Below are 23,886 nucleotides of genomic sequence, written 5' to 3' on the forward strand. Positions count from 1 at the left end.
GAGGAATGGGCAGGGAGTGGAGTTGGAGGTTTGGGGAAGGAGTGGAGTTGGAGGGGAGAGTTGGAGGGATGGGGAGTGGAGGAATGGGCAGGGAGTTGGAAGATGAGGAGGGTAGGGAGTGGAGTTGGGTGAAGGGCAGGGAATAGAGTTGGAGGAATGGAGCGTGGAGTTGGAGGGATTGGGAGGAAGTGGAGTTGGGGGATGGGCAGTGAGTGGAGTTGGAGGGATTTGGCGGATAGGGAGTGGATTTCATAGAATTTACAGTGCAGAAGGAGGCCATTCAGCCCATCAAGTCTGCACCGGCTCTTGGAAAGAGCACCCTACCCAGGGTCCATACCTCCACCCTATCCCCATAACCCAGTAACCCCACCCAACTCTAAGGGCAATTTTAGACACTAAGGGCAATTTAGCATGGCCAATCCACCTAACCTGCACAACTTTGGACTGTGGGAGGAAACCGGAGCACCCGGAGGAAACCCACGCACTCATGGGGAGAACGTGCAGACTCCGCACAGACAGTGACCCAAGCCGGGAGTCGAACCTGGGACCTTGGAGCTGTGAAGCAATTGTGCTAACCACCATGCTACTGTGCTGCCCTTTTGGAGGGATTTGGAGGAATTGGGAGTGGAGTTGGGGTATGGGCAGTGAATGGAGTTGGAGGGATGAAGAGGGTAGGGAGTGGAGTTGGAGGCATTAGGAGGGGTTACTGGGATAGGGTGGCTTAAGAAAGGTGCTCTTTCCAAGAGCCGAATGGCCTCCTTCTGCACTGTAAATTCTATGAACCTCTATGAGTAGAGTTGGAGGGATAGAGTGGGAGTTTGAGGGATGGATTGCAGTTTGAGGAATGGAGTGGAGGGATAGGGAGTGGAGTTTGAGGGGTAGGGTGGGAGTTTGAGGGATGGATTGCAGTTTGAGGAATGGAGTTGAGGGATTGGGAGTGGAGTTGGAGGGGTTAGAGAGGGAGTGGAGTTGGAGGGACAGGGAAGGAGTTTGGGGAATGGAGTGGAGGGATTGGGAGGGAGTGGAGTTGGAATGATGGGGAATGAGTGGTGGGGGGGGCGAGTGAGATACACGAGGAATTGGGGCAGGGTGACAGGTGTGGGCGAGGGGGCGGGGCCACTCGCCATCAACGAAATGGGCGGTGCCTAATCGGCGATGACATCAGCAGAGGCCGCGCGCGGACGTAGGTACATGCTGCATTGTGCGCTTGGCGAGTGGAGCTGAGTGCGCATGCGTTCTCTCTACCTGGTAGCTGCTCAGTGGAGTGCTGAAAGATGTCTGCCTTCGGCCTGTGCTATTGCCTGTGGCTGCTGCAGCTCTTGATGCAAGCGAAGGGAGCGCACGATTCAGGTAGGGCTGAGCAGGGGCGCACTCAGTTTTTCCCCACGACAATCTGGCTTTTGGGCCCATGAAGAAAGCCCGCAGTCTGTTAATAAAAGGACCAGGAAGAGGCCTCTCCAGCCTGTACCGCCATTCACTCACATCATGGCCGATGCATGACCTGCCTCATCACCGTTATGGTTCTGTAACTCTTTAAATTCTGCCTAACAGAAATCAATCAAACTCAGCGTTATAATCAATTGGCCACCTTTTGGGGACGGGGGGGGGGGGGGAGGGGTGTTCTGGATTTCCACTGCTTCTTAAAAAAATGACTTCTTGGGATCAGCAATAAACATACAGAGAATCTGGTTCTAGGAAATTTAGGGGTGTGCAACAAATGCTGACCTTGCCAGCGACGCTAACAGCCCATGAAACAATAAAGAAAATAAAATGGTGCTGCAGGAGCTTTCAGGTCCACCTGAGAGAGCGGACAGAATCTCGGTTTAACATCTCTGCAGCTCTTCCTCAATCCACAACCTTCTGACTTGGAGATGAGTGCTACTAACTGAGCTGCAGTCAACACCATTTGTTGCCAATGAGTGATGTCTATTGCCCCAGAACTCATTTTGAGTGGCATAAATTGCCCCAGCACACTAACTGTTGTTGATTACTTCCACTGAGCAGCATGAGTTGCATTTCATTAATTGTCCTCGGATTACTGAGCTATGTTCGTCACTCCATTCACGATTATAATCAACCTGATCAACTGGCTACATTCACAAGTATGTTAATCCCTATCCCCTCCTCTGCCAACCCCTCAAGTCTGAAGTTAAATGTAGGATGGATAATGTGAGTTGATAATTCTTCTGCGAAAATAGCTATTAATGTCTCTTTTCATCTCCAGAAAGAGTCCTTCTCCGAGAAGTCCAAGCTCTGACATTGTATAGCGGACGGTATACCACTGGACGCAGATCAAGTCCTGTGCCCCAGCTGCAGTGTGTTGGTGGAACAGCTGGCTGTAAGGCCTTCTTTCCAAAAGTGGTGCAGTGTTATAACAAAGGCTGGGATGGTTATGATGTACAGGTATGCAGCTGAATGTTCTAGTCTAATTTCCAATTGTTACCAGATGGCATTGGGTAAAGTTACAATGAGAGCTGCATTCACTACGTAGGTGGAGTTTGATGTTGAAGCAGGAGAGGATTACCACACGAATGATCAATTTTGGGAAACTGTATTTTGTGGGTTGAAGGATGGAAACTGGACGAGACTTCATATGGAGAAGTACAGAGGAAAAGTGGTACCCTTTCAAGATTACGTTATTGTCAGTACATCATCTGGTGAGAAACTCAGCCAAGACACATGTGGCGAGAAAATACAGGCCGTTCCTCGGTACAGAGTTCCACAAATTGTTTGCACCATAGGGAATAGAGTGTGATGATAAATACCTATGATAGTGGACTCGATCTTTCAGTAGATTAATGGTGAGGCTAACAGTACTGAACATTTATTTATTTGGCAATCAGACAGCAAATTCCATTGAGTGCATAGTTGAGCACAAAATCAGAACGTTGCTCTCCATGGTACAGTGCTCCTTCAAAGGCTTCCAGATAATGACTCACCATTCAAATGTGGTGAGGGGCATGAAGTTGCTGTACTTCTAGCTACAGATAAAGCACTCCAGAAAAAGTTAAGGTTATGTGAGTACCCTGGTAACAGTGTGGTAAGTCTCAAAATCGCTGTCTCACTCTTTCAGATTTTAATTGGTATTGGAAACGTTAATGTTTTAACATGTTTCTTTCTGTCCCTTACCTCTGTGTTAATCCCATCGTTCCATCCCACTCTTTATTTTGCTTTCTGTAATTAATTTTGACATTGAATTTGGTGACTTGAATTTTATGGGGCTGGATTTTCCGTCCTGCCGCACCACATGCTTCACCCTGCCGGCGGGATGCTCCGTTACGCCAGCTGGTCAATGGGGTTTCCCATTGTGGGGCAGCCCCACGCTGTCGGGAAACCCCTGGGCTGTCGGCAAAACGGAGCATCCTGCAGGCGGTGAATCCAGAGGTTTCAGACGAATAATGATGGTGATACCGGTAATTTTGCCATCATTGCTACCATAAAATCTGGACTGAGAGGCTAATTGATAGTTCCTGGTTCAGACTCTGTTGCCAAAATCAATTTCCCAGTCTGACTGGTTTAAGAAATGCAGTTTGTTTGTCCTCCGTGCTCTGGAGAGGACACATCAGTTTTGAATGGTTTTTGGATCGGGGTTATGGGAAGAAGGCAGGAGAATGGGAATGAGAAATATATCAGCCACAATTGAATGGTGAAGCAGACCCGATGGGCTGAATGGCCTAATTCTGCTCCTATGTCTTATGGTCTCTTATGGTTCGATGGCTAACAGGAACTTCCAGTACAAAGGCCAATATGGGTTAGTGTATGTTAGAATCATAGAATGGTTTGAGCACAAAAGGAGCCCATTTGGTCCGTAATGTCCAAACTAGCTCTCTGCAAGTTCAGCTCAGCCAGACCAACTCCCACGCTCTTTCCTCGTCACCCTGCATATTTTTTCTCTTCAGGTGCTTGTCAGATTCTCCTTTGAAATCCCTGATTCTATCTGCCTCCACCACAATTCCATTCATCCTCTACATGTTTGCCACCAAAGGCAATATCTGATCCCATTATGATTTAGTTTAATAGGTTTTTCTTTTATTCTGGTTAGAATAAAAGCAGAGCTGGTTTAGCTCAGTGGGCTAGACAGTTGGTTTGTAATGCAGAACAAGGCCAACTGCATGGGTTCAATTCCTGTACCAGCTGAGAATTCTGAATTCTCCCTCTGTGTACCCGAACAGGCGCTAGAATGTGGCGACTAGGGGCTTTTCACAGTAACTTTATTGCAATGTTAATGTAAGCCTACTTGTGACGATAAAAAAAAAGATATAATGCAGTTTTGCCACAAGGAAATTCCAACATTTGTTTCTTGGTTTTCTTTATTGATCGATTAAAAATTGCATATAGACAAGAAATCAGGAATCTGGTTAAGGAGAGTAAGAAACTGGTCAGGAGGGTCAACAGACTAACATTACGTATGCTGGGAATAGCAAGTGTATTTCAAACAAACAAACAGATGGGTAGGAAAATGAAGGACCTAAAAAGAGCCAATATATCAAGTGGCCAAGGAATGGCAAATTTATGACATTTATTGTTTCTCTCTGTGTTCACAGAGGAAGCCCCCTGAGAGTTTTCCAAATGTTGAGATAGGATTTTTGATCAAAATGATGAGATTGTGAGGCAATATATTTGTGAAGGCAATTAAGCACACCAAAGGCCCTGTGTCCAGATGTACTGCACCCTAGGGCATTTAATGAAATAAATCAAATTAGACATGTTTGAAGCACTGCCTTGTTTCTGCATGCTGAGGAAAGGAAATTAGGGTACTTGTTTCAAATATTCAGTGCTGATTAAATGGAACAAAATTTGTTAAGAACATTATTGTACAAAGGGTTTGTTTGGATGGAAAGATGGTGACTAGTGGGTGCTTCAGAAATTACTACTGGGGCCTTTGCTGGTTAGAAAATGTGCAATCGACTTCCGGTGGCGGCTATGAAGGAGTAAGTCGCACATTTGGTGGCTCCCGCTCGGGTCGGACTTTTGGACCTTTTCCCCTGATTTTCTACCGGACTTGAACTGTAAAACTGAAGAAAGAGGCAATTGTGTACTGAATTTGCACATCGGTGCATGGAGAGAAGGACGAGAAGTGCTCGTAAAGGCAGAAACCGAAAGACAGAGACGGCTTCGGCTGAAGTTGCAGCGGGAGACAGCGTGGCGGAGGACCGGATCTCTGGCCTGTCAACCCAGTGGTCAACGGAGCAGCTGATGCAAGTTATTCAGGAAGACTTTTCTAAGCAGAAACGGGACTGTTTGGACCTGATAAAAGAGTCGATTGAGCGGCTGGAGCTTAGATTGGATGCCCAAGATCGGGCAATCCAGAAGGTGGAGAAGACGCTGGCTGAGCAGGAGGAACATCAAACTGCGGTGGAGTTGGAGGTGGGGATGCTGAGAAACTAAAAGAAGAAGCTCCTGGAGAAGGTTGAGGATCTAGAGAAGAGGCCCCGCCGGCAGAACTTGAGAATTGTTGGGGTCCGAAGGAGCGGACGCTGGGGCATACATCGCAGATATGTTTGAGAAGCTGCTTGGGGGATGGGGCATTCTCCCGACCCTTGGAGGTGCACAGGGCTCAGTAGAGCACTCACAAGGAAGCCGCGACCGGGAGACCCCCCCCCCCCCCCCCCCCCAAAGGGCAATGGTGGTGAGATTCCACAGGTACTTGGATAAGGAGCGCATTCTACAGTGGGCCAAGCAGACACGGCACTGTAAGTGGGAAGTATCCTGCGGGTCTACCATGACCTGAGTGTGGAGGTGGCCAGGAGAAGAGCGGGCTTCAACCAGATTAGGTCGATCCTTTTTAAGAAAAAGGTGAAGCTCAGACTGTTGTATCCGTCCCGTCTCTGGGTCGCGTACGAGGAACAGCACTTTTATTTTGCGTCGCCTGAGGATGCACTGGGCTTTGTGAAAAGGAAAGGACTGGTGGTGGACTGAAAACTTTTGAACTTTGCTGCAGCGTTCATGTTATTTTTTTTCTTTTGGTTTCTCTGTTCTTTAAAAAAGAGTTTCTCGTTTTTCGATTTGTGGAAGCTGTTTGTAATGCCCTCTATTGATTTGGGACCAGTGGCAGAGCTGTGTGAGTTAAGGTTTTCATTTGCACCGTTGGGGGATGGAGGTGTGCTTGTTTAGATGTTGGTGTTTTTCTGTCAGGCAATTGTGGGGATTGTTTGATGTTGGAGTATGTTTGTATGATCGGGGGGCTGGGGGTGGGGGGGATGGGGAGGGAACAATAGGTGGGGGGGGATGGGGAGGGAACAATAGGTGGGAGACTATCCGGCGCCAGGGATGGGGCCACCAAGCTAGCTGGGCGGGCTAGCTCACGGAATTGCAGTGGGGGTATGCATATGTTTGGTTTATCAAAGGGGTTGGGTTACAGAGTGTTGTTACTAGGCGGGGGAGGGGGGAAATTGTTCTGCTGACGAGGGAGGGACTGGGGCCAACGGACAAAGAGGAGGTTGGGGGCGGAGGCTGCGGGGGGGCGGGCCGGTGGAGGCGTGGAGCATAGGCTGGAGGCGGGCCCAAAAAAGGGGATGGCTGATCGGGGGAGGGGCAATGAGCCCCCCAACTAGGCTGATCACCTGGAATGGTTGAGGGTTAAATGGGCCGGTCAAGAGGGCACGTGTGTTCTCCTTCTACTCACACTTGCATAAAGTGTACTCCCGGATCGTTTTCTTCATTTTGAGCAGGGGTTTACTGGCAGGGGTGATGGACACGGGGTACACGGAGATCACAATCTCAGACCATGCTCCGCACTGGGTTCACCTGCAGGTTAATAAAGACAGTAACCAGCGCCTGCACTGGAGGTTAGATGTGGGACTTCTGGCTGACGAAGGGGTGTGCGAGCGGCTGAGGAAATGTATTCAGAACCACCTGCAGGTCAACGACACGGGAAATTTCAGCAGCGGTGGTCTGGGAAGCACTGAAGGCGGTGGTTAGAGGGGAGCTGATCTCAATACGGGCCCACAGGTAGAAAGTAGACAGGGCAGAGACGGACCGACTGGTTAAGGAGATACTACAGATCAATAGGAGGTATGCGGAGACCCCAGAAGCGGGGCTTTTAAGGGAATGTGGAGGCTACAGGCAGAGTTCGGCTTGTTAACCACAGGGAGGGCGGTGGAGCAGCTGAGAAAGGCGAGGGGGGCGATCTATGAGTATGGAGAGAAAGCCTGCAGAATGCTTGCACAGCAGCTTAGAAAGAGAGAGGCAGCCAGGGAGATAAGGAAAGTAAATGACGGAGATGGGAACATGGTTGGAGATTCAGCAGGGGTGAATAAGTCGTTTAGGGATTTCTACAGTAGGCTGTACAGGTCGGAACCCACTACGGGGCCGGCGGGGATGAGGCACTTCTTGGGAGGGGGTGGGGGGGGGGGGGACTGAATTTCCCAAAGGTGGACGGGGAGCTGGTAGAAGGACTGGGAACCTCGATCGGTTGGAAGAGATGGTGGAGAGTCTGAAGGCCATGCAGGCGGGCAAAGCCCTGGGGCCAGACGGGTACCCAGTGGAGTTTTATGAAAGGTTCTCTGGGATATTGGGGCCGGTGTTGATGAGGATGTTCAATGAGGCAAGGGAAAGAGGGGTGCTGCCCCCAACGATGTCACAGGCCACGATTTTGCTTATTCTGAAGCAGGACAAGAACCCGGAGCTGTGTGACTTCTACAGGCCGATATCCCTGTTGAATGTGGATGCCAAACCGCTGGCCAAAATTTTGTCTTCCAGGATTGAGGATTGTGTTCCGGATGTTATTCGGGAGGGCCAGACGGGGTTTGTTAAGGGTAGGCAGTTGGTGGCCAATGTAAGAACGCTGTTAAATGTGATCATGATGCCCCTGGAAGGTAGGGAGGTGGAGGTAGTGATTGCAATGAATGCAGAAAAGGCTTTTGATCGGGTAGAATGGGATTATCTTTGGGAGGTACTGGGACGGTTCGGATTTGGGCGTGGCTTTATTGACTAGGTCAGGTTGCTGTATCAGGCTCCTGTGGCAAGTGTACGGACAAATAGGACAACATCGGACTATTTTAGACTGCACTGGGGGACGAGAGAGGGATGCCCCTCTCCCCACTGTTGTTCGCGCTAGCTATAGAGCAGTTGGCAATTGTTCTGAGAGCTGGAAGGGGCTGGTCCGGGGGATGATGGAGCACCGAGTCTCGCTCTATGCCGGCGACCTGCTTCTGTATGTATCGGACCCATTAGAGGGGATGGAAGAAATCATGAGGATTCTTGGGGAATTTCAGGGTATAAGCTAAATATGAGGAAAAGTGAGATGTTTGCGATCCAGGCGAGGGGAAGGGAGAGGCGATTGGGGGAGCTGCCGTTTGGATTAGTAGGGGGAAGCTTTAGGTACCTAGGCATTCAAGTGGGACGGGAATGGGACCGGCTGCATAAATTACATCTGGCCCGGCTAGTAGACCAAATGAAGGACAATTTTCGGAGATGGGACGCGCTCCCGTTGTCATTAGCTGGAAGGGTGCAGACGTGAAGTTGACTGTCCTCCCGAGATTCCTGTTCGTGTTTCAATGTCTCCCCATCTTTATTCCGCGATCCTTTTTTAAACAGGTCAACAAAGTGATCTCTGGCTTTGTTTGGGCGGGCAAGACCCCACGGGTAAGGAAAGTAATGCTTGAGCGGAGTTGGGGAGAGGGCGGGCTGGCGCTGCCATATTTGAGTAACTATTACTGGGCGGCGGATATAGCCATGATCAGGAAGTGGGTGGTGAGGGAAGGATCGGCATGGGAACGAATGGAGGCGGCTTCATGCAAGGGCACCAGTTTGGGGGCGTTGGTAACTGCTCCTCTGCCATTCCTGCCGGCACGGTACTCCAGCCCCGTGGTGGTGGTGGCCCTGAGAGTCTGGGACAATGGAGGAGATATGTGGGAGCAGAGGGAGCATTGGTCTGGTCCCCAATCTGTAATAATCACCGGTTTGCCCCTGGAAGTATGGATGGGGGGGGTTCCGGATATGGCGGAGAGCAGGGATTGAGAGGATGAGAGATATGTTTATAGAGGGGAGCTTTCCGAGTATGAGGGCGCTGGAGGAGAAGTTTGGATTGGCGAGGGGAAACAAATTCCGGTATCTGCAGATGCGGGACTTCCTATGTAAACCGGTGTCAACCTTCCTACTCCTACCGCTAAGAGGGATTCAGGACAGGGTAGTTTCCAGAGGGTGGGTAGGAGAAGGGAATGTCTGTCATATTTACAAGGAACTTATGGGGTCAGAGGAGATGCAGACCGAGGAGCTGAAGCGCAAGTGGGAGGAGGAGCTGGGAGGAGAGATAGAGGATGGTCTATGGGCGGACGCATTGAGAAGAGTCAACACGTCCGCAATATGTGCCAGGATCAGCCTGATACAATTTAAGGTCGTTCACCGGGCTCACAAGACAGTGGACCGGATGAGCAGATTCTTTGGGGTGGAAGATAGGTGTGCAAAATGTGTGGAAGGACCAGCGAACCATGTCCACATGTTCTGGGCATGTCCGTAGCTTAGGGGATTCTGGCAGGGGTTTGCAAATGTCATGTCCAAGGTGTTAAAATCAAGGGTGGTGCTGAGTCCAGCGGTGGTGATTTTCGGGGTGTCAGAAGATCCGGGAATCCAGGAGGAGAAAGAGGCAGATGTTCTGGCCTTTGCTTCCCTGGTAGCCTGGAGACGGATACTGTTAGCTTGGAGGGACTCAAAGCCCCCGAAGTCGGAGACCTGGCTATCGGACATGGCTACCTTTCTCTGTTTGGAGAAAATCAAGTTCGCCTTGAGAGGGTCACTGTTGGGGTTCGCCCGGAGGTGGCAACCGTTCGTTGACTTCTTCGTGGAAAATTAATCGTCAGCAGGAGGGGGGTTAGTTTAGCTTAGAGTAGGGGGTTAATAAAGGTGGGACCTGTAAGGGAGGGAGATGGCTTTTGCACTATGTTTATAGTTTCATGAACATTATTTATTGTGTTGTTACAATACCAAAAAATACCTCAATAAAATGTTGATTTAAAAAAAAAAAAGAAAATGTGCAATGGGTTTCGAAGTAGGCTCAGAAATAAAACTGCAGATAATACCAAACTAAGAAGGACTGTAAGTAATAGAGAACAGGCTGATCAAACAGACTTAACCAACAATCCGCTGTCGAGTGCCCCAGCAGCCCATAATTCACCCATACCCACCATCACAGCTTCCGAAGTCAGATTGGCCTTCCTGAAAGTGAACCCTCGGAACGCGACGGGGCCGGACGGGATCCCTGGTCGTGCACTCAGAGCCTGCGCGGACCAGCTGGCAGAGGTATTCGCGGACATCTTTAGTCTGTCCCTACTCCACTCCGAGGTCCCCACCTGCTTCAAGAAGACCACCATCACACCGGTGCCAAAGAAGAACCAGGCAACGTGCCTCAATGACTACCGACCAGTGGCCCTGACTTCAGTCGTAATGAAGTGCTTCGAGAGGTTGATCATGAAGCGCATCACCTCCATACTCCTCCCAGAACGCCTTGATCCACTTCAATTCGCATACCGCTGCAACTGGTCCACATCAGACACCATTTCCCTGGCCCTACACTCATCCCTAGAGCATCTCGAAAACAAGGACTCCTACATTAGACTCCTATTTATTGACTACAGCTCCGCCTTCAACACCATAATCCCAGCCAAGCTCATATCAAAGCTCCAAAACCTAGGACTTGGCTCCCCACTCTGCAACTGGATCCTCGATTTTCTGACCAACAGACCACAATCAGTAAGAGTGAACAACAACACCTCCTCCACAATAGTCCTCAACACCAGCGCCCCGCAAGGCTGCGTACTTAGCCCCCTACTCTACTCCCTGTACACACACTTGGCAAACTTGGTTCCAACTCCATCTACAAGTTTGCTGACGATACGACCATAGTGGGCCGGATCTCGAATAATGACGAGTCCGAATACAGGAGGGAGATAGAGAACCTAGTGGAGTGGTGTAGCGACAACAATCTCTCCCTCAATGCCAGCAAAACTAAAGAGCTGGTAATTGACTTCAGGAAGCAAAGTACTGTACACACCCCTGTCAGCATCAATGGGGCCGAGGTGGAGTTAGTTAGCAGTTTCAAATTCCTAGGGGTGCACATCTCCAAAAATCTGTCCTGGTCCACCCATGTCGACGCTGCCACCAAGAAAGCACAACAGCGCCTATACTTCCTCTGGAAACTAAGGAAATTCGGCATGTCCACATTAACCCTTACCAACTTTTACAGATGCACCGTAGAAAGCATCCTATCGGGCTGCATCACAGCCTGGTATGGCAACTGCTCAGCCCAGGACCGCAAGAAACTTCAGAGAGTCGTGAACACCGCCCAGTCCATCACACGAACCTGCCTCCCATCCATTGACTCCATCTACACCTCCCGCTGCCTGGGGAAAGCGAGCAGCATAATCAAAGATCCCTCCCACACAGCTTACTCACTCTTCCAACTTTTTTCTTCGGGCAGGAGATATAGAAGTCTGAGAACACGCACGAACAGACTCAAAAACAGCTTCTTCCCCACTGTCACCAGACTCCTAAATGACCCTCTTATGGACTGACCTCATTAACACTACACCCTGTATGCTTCATCCGATGCCAGTGCTTATGTAGTGACATTGTATATGTTGTGTTGCCCTATTATGTATTTTCTTTTATTCCCTTTTCTTCTCATGTACTTAATGATCTGTTGAGCTGCTCGTAGAAAAATATTTTTCACTGTACCTCGGTACACGTGACAATAAACAAATCCAATCCAATCCAAATAACAGACCTGGGAAGATTGAAGAGCTGAGCGGCAAATGGCATTTATTGTGGTTTGGGAAAGGATAATAAACAGTGGTAATATAAACGTTTGGAAGGTCTGCGAAGAGTCCACACTGAGTTGGTCGAAACAAAAACTTATTTTACTTCGTAATTGTTACATACAGCTCCAGTAGTTTCCTACTGGGTCTTCTCTAGTCGGTGCCTTACTGGACGACTGTATTTATACAGCCAGACATCGTTAAAGGTCCCCTGCTCCCTTATCGGGGAAGCTTGTATTCTGCACGATCCACTGAGTAGTTAATCATCCGTACACCGTAAGACCCGTGGGGTTTTAACATGTCTCCCCACAAAGACCGAAGAATCCTCTGAAGACCGTGACGGAGGAGGGCACCGGATACTTTTGGTGTCTGACTGGGCATTGGACACCTGAGGTACTGGATTGGATGGCATGAATCTGGAAGATGAATGCTGCTTCAGTAACAAATATGGTGGCAGCTGCAATTGAGTCCGAGTTGCCGACCGTAGTCATTTCAGCGTCTTGGGGTTCCATCGTGGCCTGATCAAAAGACGTTTCTGAGGACAAGAAATTTTCTGAAAAAGTGGGCGTCTGGACTGAATGAGGTCAAGGTGCTATCGCTAACACGATTCTGTAAGAAATTGGCCCTGTCTGGTGGAGAATAACTCCAGAGATCCACTGGGCACCGTCGGCGAAGTTTTGAACGAACACTGAGCCATCACCCGGTACAAGGTGCCTGGAAGTTAGACATTGAATTGGGCAATGTCCTTGTGCTCCTGGTTGTGGCGCACTTTCGCATTTATATCAGGAAAAATCGAACCAGGCGGGTATGAAGTCTCCGGCCCATTAGTGGTTCTGCAGGGGCTACCCCAGTCACTGGATGCAGAGTGGTCCTGCAGTGAAACAAGAAATGAGCCAACCAAGTGCCCATCGATCCCAAAGACTCTTTCTTGAGCCCCCGTTTAAATGTTTGAACTGCTCGCTCTGCTAAACTATTAGAAGTCAGGTGATATGGGGTGGTACGAATATGCCGCACCTCATTTGCCTTCAGAAACCTGGAGACCCCCTGACTAGCGAAAGGAGTGCTGTTATCAGTGACAAGTACTTCAGGGAGGCCGTGTGTGCAAAATGATAAACGTAACTTCTCTGTGGTTGCCCAGGACAAGGTTCCCACCACCTTGTGCACTTTAAGCCACTTAGAATGGGCGTCAATCAACAAGAGGAACATGGACCCCTTCTCAATGTCCGCGGCAAGGCCGGCCACCATACATAGCTGCGTGCCAGCATTTTCAACTTGTCTTTCAAAATTAACTCCTGTCCTCTGTCTCAGGTGACTACGCGTGTACTCCACAGCAGAATACCATCCTCTCTACATTGAACTCCGACAGCTTGTAGGAAAATGCCCTGGGAGCCGCCAATGCTATCCACCTATAAGATCACGTGCCGAACTTTAGATTGGATCGGGTCCGTCTGGATCCACTCACAGAACTGTGATGCCATGACAGTCACGGAGTCCGTGAAATTCAGAGTTGCGACTGCCCCGACCATCCTGGGGGTCGATATGGGACCAGAGGTAACCGGCTCAGTGAATCGGCATTTGTGATTTGAGTTCTCAGCCTAGGTTCAAAAGAATACTTGTAAGCGGCCAGTAAAAGGGCCTAGCGCTGGATTCACGTGGAGGCAATGGGCAGAGTCGCCTGAGCAAAGGCTTATGATCTGTAATGATGGTGAAGTGACGGCCATAGACCTATTGGTGAAAACATTTCACTGCAAAAGCCACCTCCAAACCTCCTTTCCCGAGCTGTGCATACTTTCTTTCTGCTGCAGCCAACATACGGGAGATGAAGGCGAGTGGCCATTTCCTTCTATTCTACATCCGGTGGGGCAGAATGGCCCCAATCCCATAGGGGGAAGCGTTGCATATTATGAGTAAGGGTTTGGTTGGATCATAATGGTTCAGTAGCCTGGAAGTTAACAGCTGCTTCTTTGCCTGCCAGAAGGCTATCTGCTGCGGCTGGTCCCAGGCCCATATCTGATTTTTCTTCAGAAGAAGGTGTAAGGGAGCCAACGTGGTCATAAGGTTTGAGAGAAACTTTCCGAACTAATGAGATCAAGAAAAGATCAAATTTCCGAGGCATCTGTCGGGATGGGAGCTTGCTGGTGGATTGCATCTTATCCATTACTGGGTGTAAACCTTCATGGTCCACCTGACATAGAGAGTGGTGGATCTGTAGAATTTGCTCCCACAGAAAGTAGTTGAGGCCAAAACATTGTGTGATTTCAAGAAGGAATTAGATATAGCTCTTGGGGCTAAAGGGATCAAGGGATATAGGGGAAGGCGTACTGAACTTTTAAAAAAATATATATCAATTCAAAATTTTCAACAAATCCCCCCCCCCCAACAACAAAAAGAAAGAAACAAAAACACAGCAATCAAAAATTATACATTGGATTTCCCCCATATACAATAACCCACCATATGACATTTAAAAGCACTAATAGGGAAGCCCCCCCCCCCCCCCCCCCCACCCCTGGGCTGCTGCTGCTGACCTCCTAACGCTCCGCGAGATAGTCTAGGAACGGTTGCCACCGCCTGAGGAACCCCTGCACAGACCCTCGCAAGGCAAACTTTATCCTCTCCAGCTTGATGAACCCTGCCATGTCATTGATCCAAGCTTCCACACTAGGGGGCTTTGCATCTTTCCATATTAGCAAAATCCTCCGCCGGGCTACCAGGGACGCAAAGGCCAGAATACCGGCCTCTTTTGCCTCCTGCACTCCCGGCTCGTCCGTTACCCCAAATAATGCCAACCCCCAGCTCGGCTTGACCCGGGCTTTCACCACCTTGGACATAGTCCTCGCAAAAACCCTCCAAACCCATCCAGTGCCGGACACGACCAGAACAGATGGACGTGATTTGCCGGGCTTCCCGAGCACCTCCCACACCTGTCCTCCACCCCAAATGGGGCTGGTTTAGCACACTGGACTAAATCGCTGGCTTTTAAAGCAGACCAAGGCAGGCCAGCAGCACGGTTCAATTCCCGTACCAGCCTCCCCGAACAGGTGCCGGAATGTGGCGGCTAGGGGCTTTTCACAGTAACTTCATTTGAAGCCTACTTGTGACAATAAGCGATTTTCATTTTCATTTTCATTCAAAGAACCTACTCAACCTCGCCCCTGTCATATGCGCTCTGTGAATAACTTTGAACTGTATTCGGCTGAGCCTGGCGCAAGAGACATCAGCCCACAGACCCTCATCTGTCTCCTCCCCAAGCTCCTCCTCCCACTTGCCCTTTAACTCCTCCACCGAGGCCTCCTCCTTCCTTCAGCTCCTGGTAAATTGCCAAAACGTTGCCTTCTCCAACCCATACACCCGAAATCACCCTGTCCTGAATCCCCTGTGCCGGGAGCAGCGGGAATTCCCTCACCTGCCGCCTCACAAACGCCCTCACTTGCATGTACCTGAAAGCGTTTCCCGGGGGTAGCCCAAACTTCTCCTCCAGCGCCCCTAGGCTCGCAAACGTCCCATCGATGAACAGGTCCCCCATTCCACTTGTAGGAAAAACTAGAATCCGATGGCACAGCTTCAGACTGAAGGGCCAATCCTTTAAAATTGAGATGAGAATTTCTTCAACCAGTGGTGAATCTGTGGAAGTCTTTGCCGCAGAAGGCTGTGGAGACCAAATCAGAGTGTTGTTAAGACAGCGATTGATAGGTTCTTGATTAATAAGGGGATCCGGGGGGAAAGCAGGAGAATGGGGATGAGAAACGTATCAGCCACGATTGAATACCATTGATCAGAAACTGAACCGGACTAGCCACAGTATTACTGTGGCTACCGGGGCAGGTCAAAGACTAGGAATCCTGCGGCGAGTAACTCGCCTCCGGACCCCCCAAAGTCTGCCCACTATCTACAAGGCACAAGTCAGGAGTGTAATAGAATACTCTCCACTTGCCTGGATGAGTGCAGCTCCAACAACACTCAAGAAGCTCGTCATCATCCAGGACAAAGCAGCCCGCTTGATTACTCCCCCTTCCACATACATTCAAATCCTCCACCACTGACGAACAGTGGCAGCCGTGTGTATCATCTACAAGATGCATTGCAGTAACTCACCAAGGTTCATAAGACAGCTCCTCCGAAACCCACGACCACTATCATCTAGAGAGACAAGTGCAGCAGATACCTGGGAATCCCACCACCTGGAAGGTTTGCCTCCAAGTCATTCACCACCCTGACATGGAAATATATTGTTGCCTTTCACTATCTCTGGGGCAACATCCTGGAATTCTCTCCCTACAGCACAGTGGGTATACCTACTCCTCATGGACTGCAGAGAGTCAAGAAGGGAACTCACCACCATCTTCTGAAGGACAACTAGGGATGGGCAATAAATGCTGGCCTAACCAGCGGCGCCCACACCCCGTAAATTAATTAAAAAAAAGAAAGGTGTAGCAGACGCGATGGGCTGAATGGCCTAATTCTGCTCCTATGTCGTATGGTCTTGTGGTGCTGTTGAAGGGAAGGGGTGTTTTTTCTCTCTCCAAATGCGTACTCCGCCTGTCCTTTTCCAGTGGTCAGGGTTGCTTGTAGGTGCCTTTCCACTGATGTGGTGCTGCTGCTGGAACTGCGGGTGGGCTTTATCTTCTTGATTGTTGGATTTATTTTGGTATTGTCTATTTTGTGGTTGCCCTGTATTTTGTCTTTGATCTCTTGTGTAATGGAACTGTTTTTGGGTTGAACTGTGGCCCCTTACGTGGGAGACAGGTGTTCTCTCTCTCTTCCTCGCCTGCCGTGCCCCGCATTTGGTCTGTGCTTCTTGTTTGGGCGCTTATCCACCGATGTGGGCTGGGCGGGGGCCGTGTGTGCTAGCTTGTGCGTCCTATGGTTATTAACAGTGGTACATAATGCAAGCCTGTTTTTGAAAAGATGACATTGGTCTAATGAAGTTGTGACGTTGCCCACGTGGCACACTTTCTCTTGACTGGCTTGAGCAGTGTCCACAACTTGAGGCCTCACCTTACTCCCACAACTTTCAAATTGGTTATTTTTTACTTTTGATATTTTGATGGGACATCACATACCCTCCATATCCAAAAATGTTTGGCCTCAATTTGTGCTTGAAATGCCCCTGTACACATGTGATGACTGAATGGCTTGAGTGCCTTTGCAGAAAGGGTAACACGGTAGCACAGTGGTTAGCCCAGTTGCTTCACAGCTCCAGGGTCCGAGGTTCGATCCCCGGCTTGGGTCACTGTCTCTGCGGAATCTGCACGTTCTCCCCGTGTCTACGTTGGTTTCCTCCGGGTTCCCTGGTTTCCTCCCACAGTCTAAAGAAAGATGTGCAGGTTCGGTGGATTGGCCATGATAAATTGCCATTCGTGTCCAAAAAAGATGAGTTGGGGTTACAGGGATGGGATAGGGTGGAGATGTGGGGTAGGGTGGAGGTGTGGGCTTGAATGGGGTGCTCTTTCCAAGAGCCGGTGCAGACTCAATGGGCTGAATGGCCTCTTTCTGCACTGTAAATTCTATGATTCTATGAAAGCTGGTGGTTTTGTTTTCTTATTGATTATTCATTGGTTTCTGTTTTTGGTGTATTGTGGATGTTTTTAGTGTATTGCTGATTGTTTTGCATTATTGATTAATAAATTAAAATAGATCCATGGGGTAGTTAATCATCCCTACCCTGTAAGACCCATGCGGGATATAAACGGAATGGTATTTTTCTACAGGAGATAACACAGTAGATGATTCTGGGAATACTGAAAGGTAGATAACTAAAATCATCAGCACAGCTTGTGACAGTGATGAAAAAGCAAATGGGATCAGTTGTTATATAGCGTGTGGAATAGAGTAATTGAATCTGAGTTATTGGCCTTGCATTAGTACAGAGCTCTGGGGCAACACGGAGGCACAGTGGTTAGCACTGCTGTTTCATAGGGCTAAGATTTGATTCTGGCCTTGGGTGACTGGGTGGAGTTGCACCTTCCCCTCTGGTTGTGTGAGTTTCCTCCGGGAGCTCCGATTTCCTCCCACAGTCCAAAGATGTGCAGGTTAGGTGGATGCGCGGGGAGAGAGAGTGGGCCTAGTTAGAGTGCTCTTTCAGAGTGGTGGTGCAGAGACGATGGGCTGAATGGCCTCCTTCTGCACTGTAGAGATTCTATGGTCCGTCCTCAACTGGAGTGCTGTGTACAGCATTGATCACCGCATTAAGAAGGAGAGTTAGGCATTTGAGATTGTTCAGGAAAGGGCAACTGAGATTAATACCGTTGTTATGAAAAGAGACTGCAGAAACTGGGAATGTTTACGTGGGGAAGTATTTAATATCTGAAATAAGTTTAACACAGTGACATGTTCTGAAACTAGACTCATGCTTCAAGGTAGGGTTTTGATTTAATCACTTATGCAGAAGGCGGTGTGAATGTATGGACTGGACTGTTAAAGGAGACCGTGGGGCTGTTTAGCAAGTTAAATATATACCTGGAGAACATTCTGTTAAAGGGGAAAAAGAACCTCAAAGAGATGAGACTGTCCTTTACCCATTGAGACCTGATGTGCTGCCTTAAAGGATGATGGAGCAGATTTGATAGTAACTTTCCAAAAGATATTGAACATATACATGAAAACAGAAAAAAAAATTGTACGGTTGTGGGGAAAGAGCAGAAGAATGGGACTAATTGGACAGCTCTTTCAAAAAGCCAACAAAGGCATGTTGAGATGGCTTCCTCCTGTGCTATATGATTCTATGACTGTCTTTGTATACAAACAATAAAACGATTAATTGATGCAAGTAAATATCTAATAACTTTATTTTATGTATTCTCCACCCTTCAACCACACTCACACAGTGGGAATGCAAGACAGATATGGACACTACGTATCGATTTGGAGCAATCACAGTCAGTTGTGAAGGATACAACTATCCAGAAGATCCTTATATTTTGAGGGGATCTTGCGGACTGGAATATGTCATAGAGCTTACCGAGGAAGGCCTACGGAGCAAGAAAACTAACTCTGAATTTGCTCGTGATCCGGATGCAACTACCGCAGCTTCAGATGATTCATTCAATTTTGCGGTGATTCTGGTACTGTTTGGCCTTGCCTATCTGGTGTACATCGTGTGTTTAAGAAACCAACAGAACAGGAACAGGTTTCAGGAATGCAGCGACCAAAATCCTGACGATTCTTGCAACGGTGCAGGTCCTTCTGCACAACCGCCGCCTCCTGGCTTTAAACCAGCCTACAGAGGTAAATCAACCAAAAGATAATACAAGACTGTATAGACATCGGAAGCAATAATCATTAAAATATTGAGTTTTATCACATGGGAGGCTATTTAGCCTATTGTGCGTACTCCATCTCTGAACAAGTCATCCATTTAATCCGAGTCTCTTTTAAGGTTTTTTTCCAAGTATTTATCCTTTCATCTTTTAAAAGCTGCTATAAATTCCGTTTCCATCCTTCCTTCTTGCTGGGGCATTCTTTATTTAACAAACATTTCTGTGGAAAAACAATTTTCTAATCTGTCCCTTTGGTAATCATCTTACCTGCACACCCTCAGGTTGCTGATTTGCCATCAATAAAGTTTTTTGTATTTTTCTCATCAAAATACCTCCTCCTCAAAATACCTCATAATTCTGAACACCATTTTATTCCAAACATGTTCAAAAGTACAAAAACATAAATCAAAAAAACATTTTCCACACCTCACAGCTTGTGAAAGTTTTCACCCCCCCCCCCCCCCCCCACCCCATGATGAGCAATTCCTCCAATATGGTGGTCGTGAACAGTCCCCACCGCATCTCAATGCCCTCCGCTGATCTCATTTCAAACTTGATCTTTTCCAGCCGCAGAAAGATGTACAGATCCCCTAACCAGGCTGCCACCCCCATTGGCTTTGTTGACTACCATTCCAACAGAATCCTTCGCCAGGCAACAAGAGAGGCAGAGGCCACAATTTTGGCCCTGCTCCCATTCATCAGCTCCGGATACCCCAAAAATCGCCACCATAGTGCGCGGCCCGGCCTCTACCCCCTCAATTTTTGATAGCATCCCAAACACCCCCTTCCAGTATCTCTCCAACTTCTCACAGCCCCAGAACGTATGTGCGTGATTTGCTGGTCCTCGCTCACACTTTTCACACTCTGCCATGCCCTGGAAAAACCTGCTCATCCTCGCCCGAGTCTGAATCAAACTCATCCTCGCACACGAGGAGATTGAATTCACCCTGCGCATTGCCTGACTCCACACTCCCCATCCTATCTAAGGTGTATACTTAGTGCATATGTGGGTGGGGTTGTCATGTTTACCACCTTTTGGCTTATTGAGTCATGAGCTCATTCCAGTGAATGAAAATGATCTGAACTGGAGTTTTGTATTTCCTTCAGATACTATGTTTTTAATCTCTCTCTACCTTGTTTAATCTCTCATCTCTCAATAATGATGATCTCGCCTCTTGGCTGTCCTCTGACATTATCGCTTTCCACATGCGCCAGTCAGTTACCCAGTGTGTGTCCATACCCTTGTAAGCGATAATTTTTAAGGAGAGGCAGTGGTGTTGTGGTATTGTCACGGGACTAGAGATCCAGGGATGGGCAATAAATGCTGGCCCAGAATAGAAAAAAAAATTATTAATCTCCTTTATAATTTATGTCAAATTACTCTTCATATTAAATCAGTTTCTTGGTCTTAATTCTATTTGATTCTGTCTCTTCCTTGTGAATTTCATGATTTCTTCTAATATCGTTTCATTTTCTTGGTCATTTCGCCGTGCTGTTTGATCCTCTAATTATTTTCAGACTAAAGTGCCTGTGTAAAGTAAAACAAAAATTCTCAAATCATTTGTAGCTTATGCCCGCTCGCTTTAAAAAGTCTTTCCATTTTAATCCTTTAATGAATTATCACCTGTTCTGACCTAATTTGAATTGAAAATGAAAATGTTTTGCTCTCAAGCTGCCAAGCGTTCTTTTTACTGTGACTTGCCGATTGCTCCTGTCATTCAGTGGGGAACACCCCCTATTGTTTTACTTTTTACGGGGTTCTCTCGCCCTGTGTAATCTACAGATGTTTTTGTTTTCAGATTGCCCAACAGAGGAAACATTTTGTGGCGAGGTCCCTCCACGACGTACCCGCTCAGGACCTGGATTTTGGTCCGGAATGGGAGCAGGCGGTTTGCTTGGATACCTGCTTGGCAGCAGAAGGTATTTAATTTACAATCAGAAAGACATATCAGAATCCTTGTCTCTAATCTGATCATTTTTATTGAAATCAGGCCCAGAATTTGCAGAGTTTTTGACAACACACCACTTCTGAAGTTGACCACAACTTCAGGGTGTAGCACAAACACAGATGAATAAAGAAAATGCTGTTTGTCATTTACTGCCCCTCCACAGGTTGTGCTGTGGAACATCCAAGCCAATAATCATCAAATGTAATTGATTGGTGGAGAATGTTTCCATTCTCATTTCGATGTCATAATTCCCATAAAAAGTGAACTTGATCAGTGAGATGAAATTAGGAGTTCAACGATCATCTGAATAATAACAAGTGTAAATAATTGATTTATCCGTGATAAAACCATGTGGAATATTAAGTATCTCCATTGTGATCAATAGCTTGATTTTGTTTTTTGTTTTTGGAGAACAATTTCTTAAATAGTTTTTTCATGATATTTCAATTTCTGCTTTCACCCCATGTATATGTCCCAATCTTAATTTTGCATTCTGTTAAAAAAAAAGTTTTAAAGGTGAGTTGATTATTAGTGATCTTCATTTCCTGGTTGGCTTCCTGTGAAAATTCCTTTGTGTGACTGGTTGTTTGACCAGCGTGGTGATATCAAAGAAGCGTTTCACCGTGAATTCCCATCAAACTATGCCGTAATTAATTGGATGTTGAAAGGTAACATTTTTGTCATAGAATTTGTTAGATCTCTATGCAAGACTTTCTTTTGAGGCCAATGGCAAGTGTTTGTGCTTCGCTCTGGCACCCAAATGTCCGAGGGTAAAGTAGGCATTTGAATGTTGCATATGATGCCTGATTTATGGAGATTGTTGGTAAGTGAGTGATTATGAATACTGTGAATTGAGCAGTGTGTGATGCTAGTGATGAAGTTCGTATGATATGACATTTGTAGATGGATTTACTGACATTGGCAACTTGTCGACGAGCTAATTGATAAAGTAATCAAGTGTAGAGAAGATAACACTTCTTGTCAAGATGTGATTGCATTTGCTCATATCAAAAAGTCAGGGAAGCGATAACTGAGGCAGCATTACATACATAAATATATTGTTATGGGCGAGATATTTTCAGAACCCCAAAATGTATCATGGAGTTCAACCAACCTCTCCCTTTAATGTATTTGTTGCTTTTCCTAGCACACGGCTTTTTCCCTAGGTGTGGGATTACAATTATAGACACCTGGGTTTTTAAACACAAAACACTGTTTATTCCATGAACTCAACTTAACATCTTGAATAAACATTGGTTCTCTTAACACCCCTTACTTCAAAGATAACTCAGAAAATATTGCAACAGTAAATAATTCCCTAAAATGTTCCTCAAACTTCCAAGAGACTTAACACCTTTAAACAAAATCACATTAGGTTAAAGGTTTTACTATTATGGGTTTAAATCACGCAAATGATCCAGAGATGGTCTTTTATGGCAGACATCACAGCAACTGCAAAACACAGACACTCCCCAAGCTGTTTTCTAACTTGCAGCTCTCTGGAAACACACAGACACAAGCCAACTGCTCTTTCAAACTGGCTTTCTCCTTTTTAATCAGCTCACAGCAAAACCAGCCAGGCACTTTTTAGCTGCAAAATCTTCAAAATGGCTGAACTGAGCTGAGCTCCACCCACTCTCTGACATCACTATTTTCTTAAAGGTACATTGCTTAAACATCCATGGCTTAAAGGTACCCTCACATGACAATATGCATCTGAAAACTGGGTGGGAGGGGACGGTATACCTTGGCGGGGGGGAGCCACCCGTGCTAGCTAACTAAAGTCGGCTAGTGAACGGAGGTGAGGTGAGAGGAGGGCTGCGGACATTGGAGCCTGGTTCGCAGGTTTCGATGGGCCTACGAGGCGAGCAAGGGGGGGGGGGAGGGATCGATGCTGGGAGATGTTTTTTCCAGAGGAAATGTGGAAATGTAAGGGGTGGGGTTTGATGTTTATGATGGATAGGGGTGGGTCAGGCTCATGGGGCAGGGCCTGGTGGTATGATGATGGTGGATAAGAAGGATGTGGGGGGGTGAGAGACCCCCAGTTAGGATAGTCACGTGGAATGTGAAGGGGTTAGGAGGTCCGGTCAAGGGTGCTTGCGCATTTTAAAAGTTTGAAAGCCATAGCAATTGTAGCAATACTGCAGGAGACTCACTTGAGGGTGAAGGACCAGTTGAGACTTAAAAAGGGCTGGGTTAGTCAGGTGTTTCACTTTGGATTTGACGGAAGGGCTCGAGGGGTAGCGGTAATGGTCAGCAAAAGAGTACGTTTCCAGATGGAGAATGTGGTGGCAGATCAGGGGGTATATATGTGATTGTGACAGGGGCGCTGGAGGGGAGGTAATTGGCGCTGTTAAGTGTATACGGTCCCAATTGAGGCGATGTGGGATTTGCAAAGAAGGTGTTTGGGGTGGTCCCCGACTTGGACACACACAAACTGATAGTGGGAGGGGACTGGAACTGTTGAATCCCAAGTTTCTTTATCCGTCAGTCTGGCCTCAATAAAAGTCGAGATGGATTTGCAGGTACAGCATTAGTTACTTTATTTAGCTTGCAAGCTTGATTCATTTCACAGAAACATAGGAGACATCCAGTCTTCTACATCCCAGAAAGCGAATGAACAAAGAGACAAAGGGATCTCTGCAAATCAATTCAAATGGTATCAAGTTTCACATACTCGACACCCATAGGTCATCCTATATCCCTCCTGACCTGTTTGATCTATTCTGATTGGCTCACTTCCAATCCCTTCCTCTGGCCCCTATTACTCAGCATCCTTTTCTCCTGCGTTGGTGGACACACCTCTTCCTGCTTTTCCATGCGGTCTGAAATCCTTTGTCTGTGAACTCACCAGAATTAAACTGGCCTACCTCTACATTGCATTAACTAATATCTCTAAAGTAACTATTTTATATCACATTCGTC

At 47.5% G+C, this 23,886-nt stretch overlaps 1 protein-coding gene across 2 annotated transcripts in view; it reads left to right on the top strand.

Moving 5' to 3' along the window:
* Nucleotides 1–1,182: 1,182 nt before the first annotated feature.
* saraf (store-operated calcium entry-associated regulatory factor) overlaps nucleotides 1,183–23,886 on the top strand; it is a 50,717-nt gene continuing 28,013 nt past the window's right edge. The window contains exons 1-4 of one of the 2 annotated variants that reach the window (XM_072517049.1): nucleotides 1,183–1,350; nucleotides 2,225–2,403; nucleotides 18,581–18,980; nucleotides 20,812–20,932. In XM_072517049.1, the coding sequence (XP_072373150.1) occupies nucleotides 1,275–1,350; nucleotides 2,225–2,403; nucleotides 18,581–18,980; nucleotides 20,812–20,932 (776 nt within the window). In that variant the 5' untranslated portion in view covers nucleotides 1,183–1,274. Of the gene's footprint in view, nucleotides 1,351–1,898; nucleotides 2,103–2,224; nucleotides 2,404–18,580; nucleotides 18,981–20,811; nucleotides 20,933–23,886 lie in introns of those variants that run through there. The other variant, XM_072517048.1, reaches the window with a different exon arrangement.

The sequence above is a fragment of the Scyliorhinus torazame genome, chromosome 9, assembly GCF_047496885.1.
Source record: "Scyliorhinus torazame isolate Kashiwa2021f chromosome 9, sScyTor2.1, whole genome shotgun sequence".
In the NCBI taxonomy this organism is placed as follows: domain Eukaryota; kingdom Metazoa; phylum Chordata; class Chondrichthyes; order Carcharhiniformes; family Scyliorhinidae; genus Scyliorhinus; species Scyliorhinus torazame.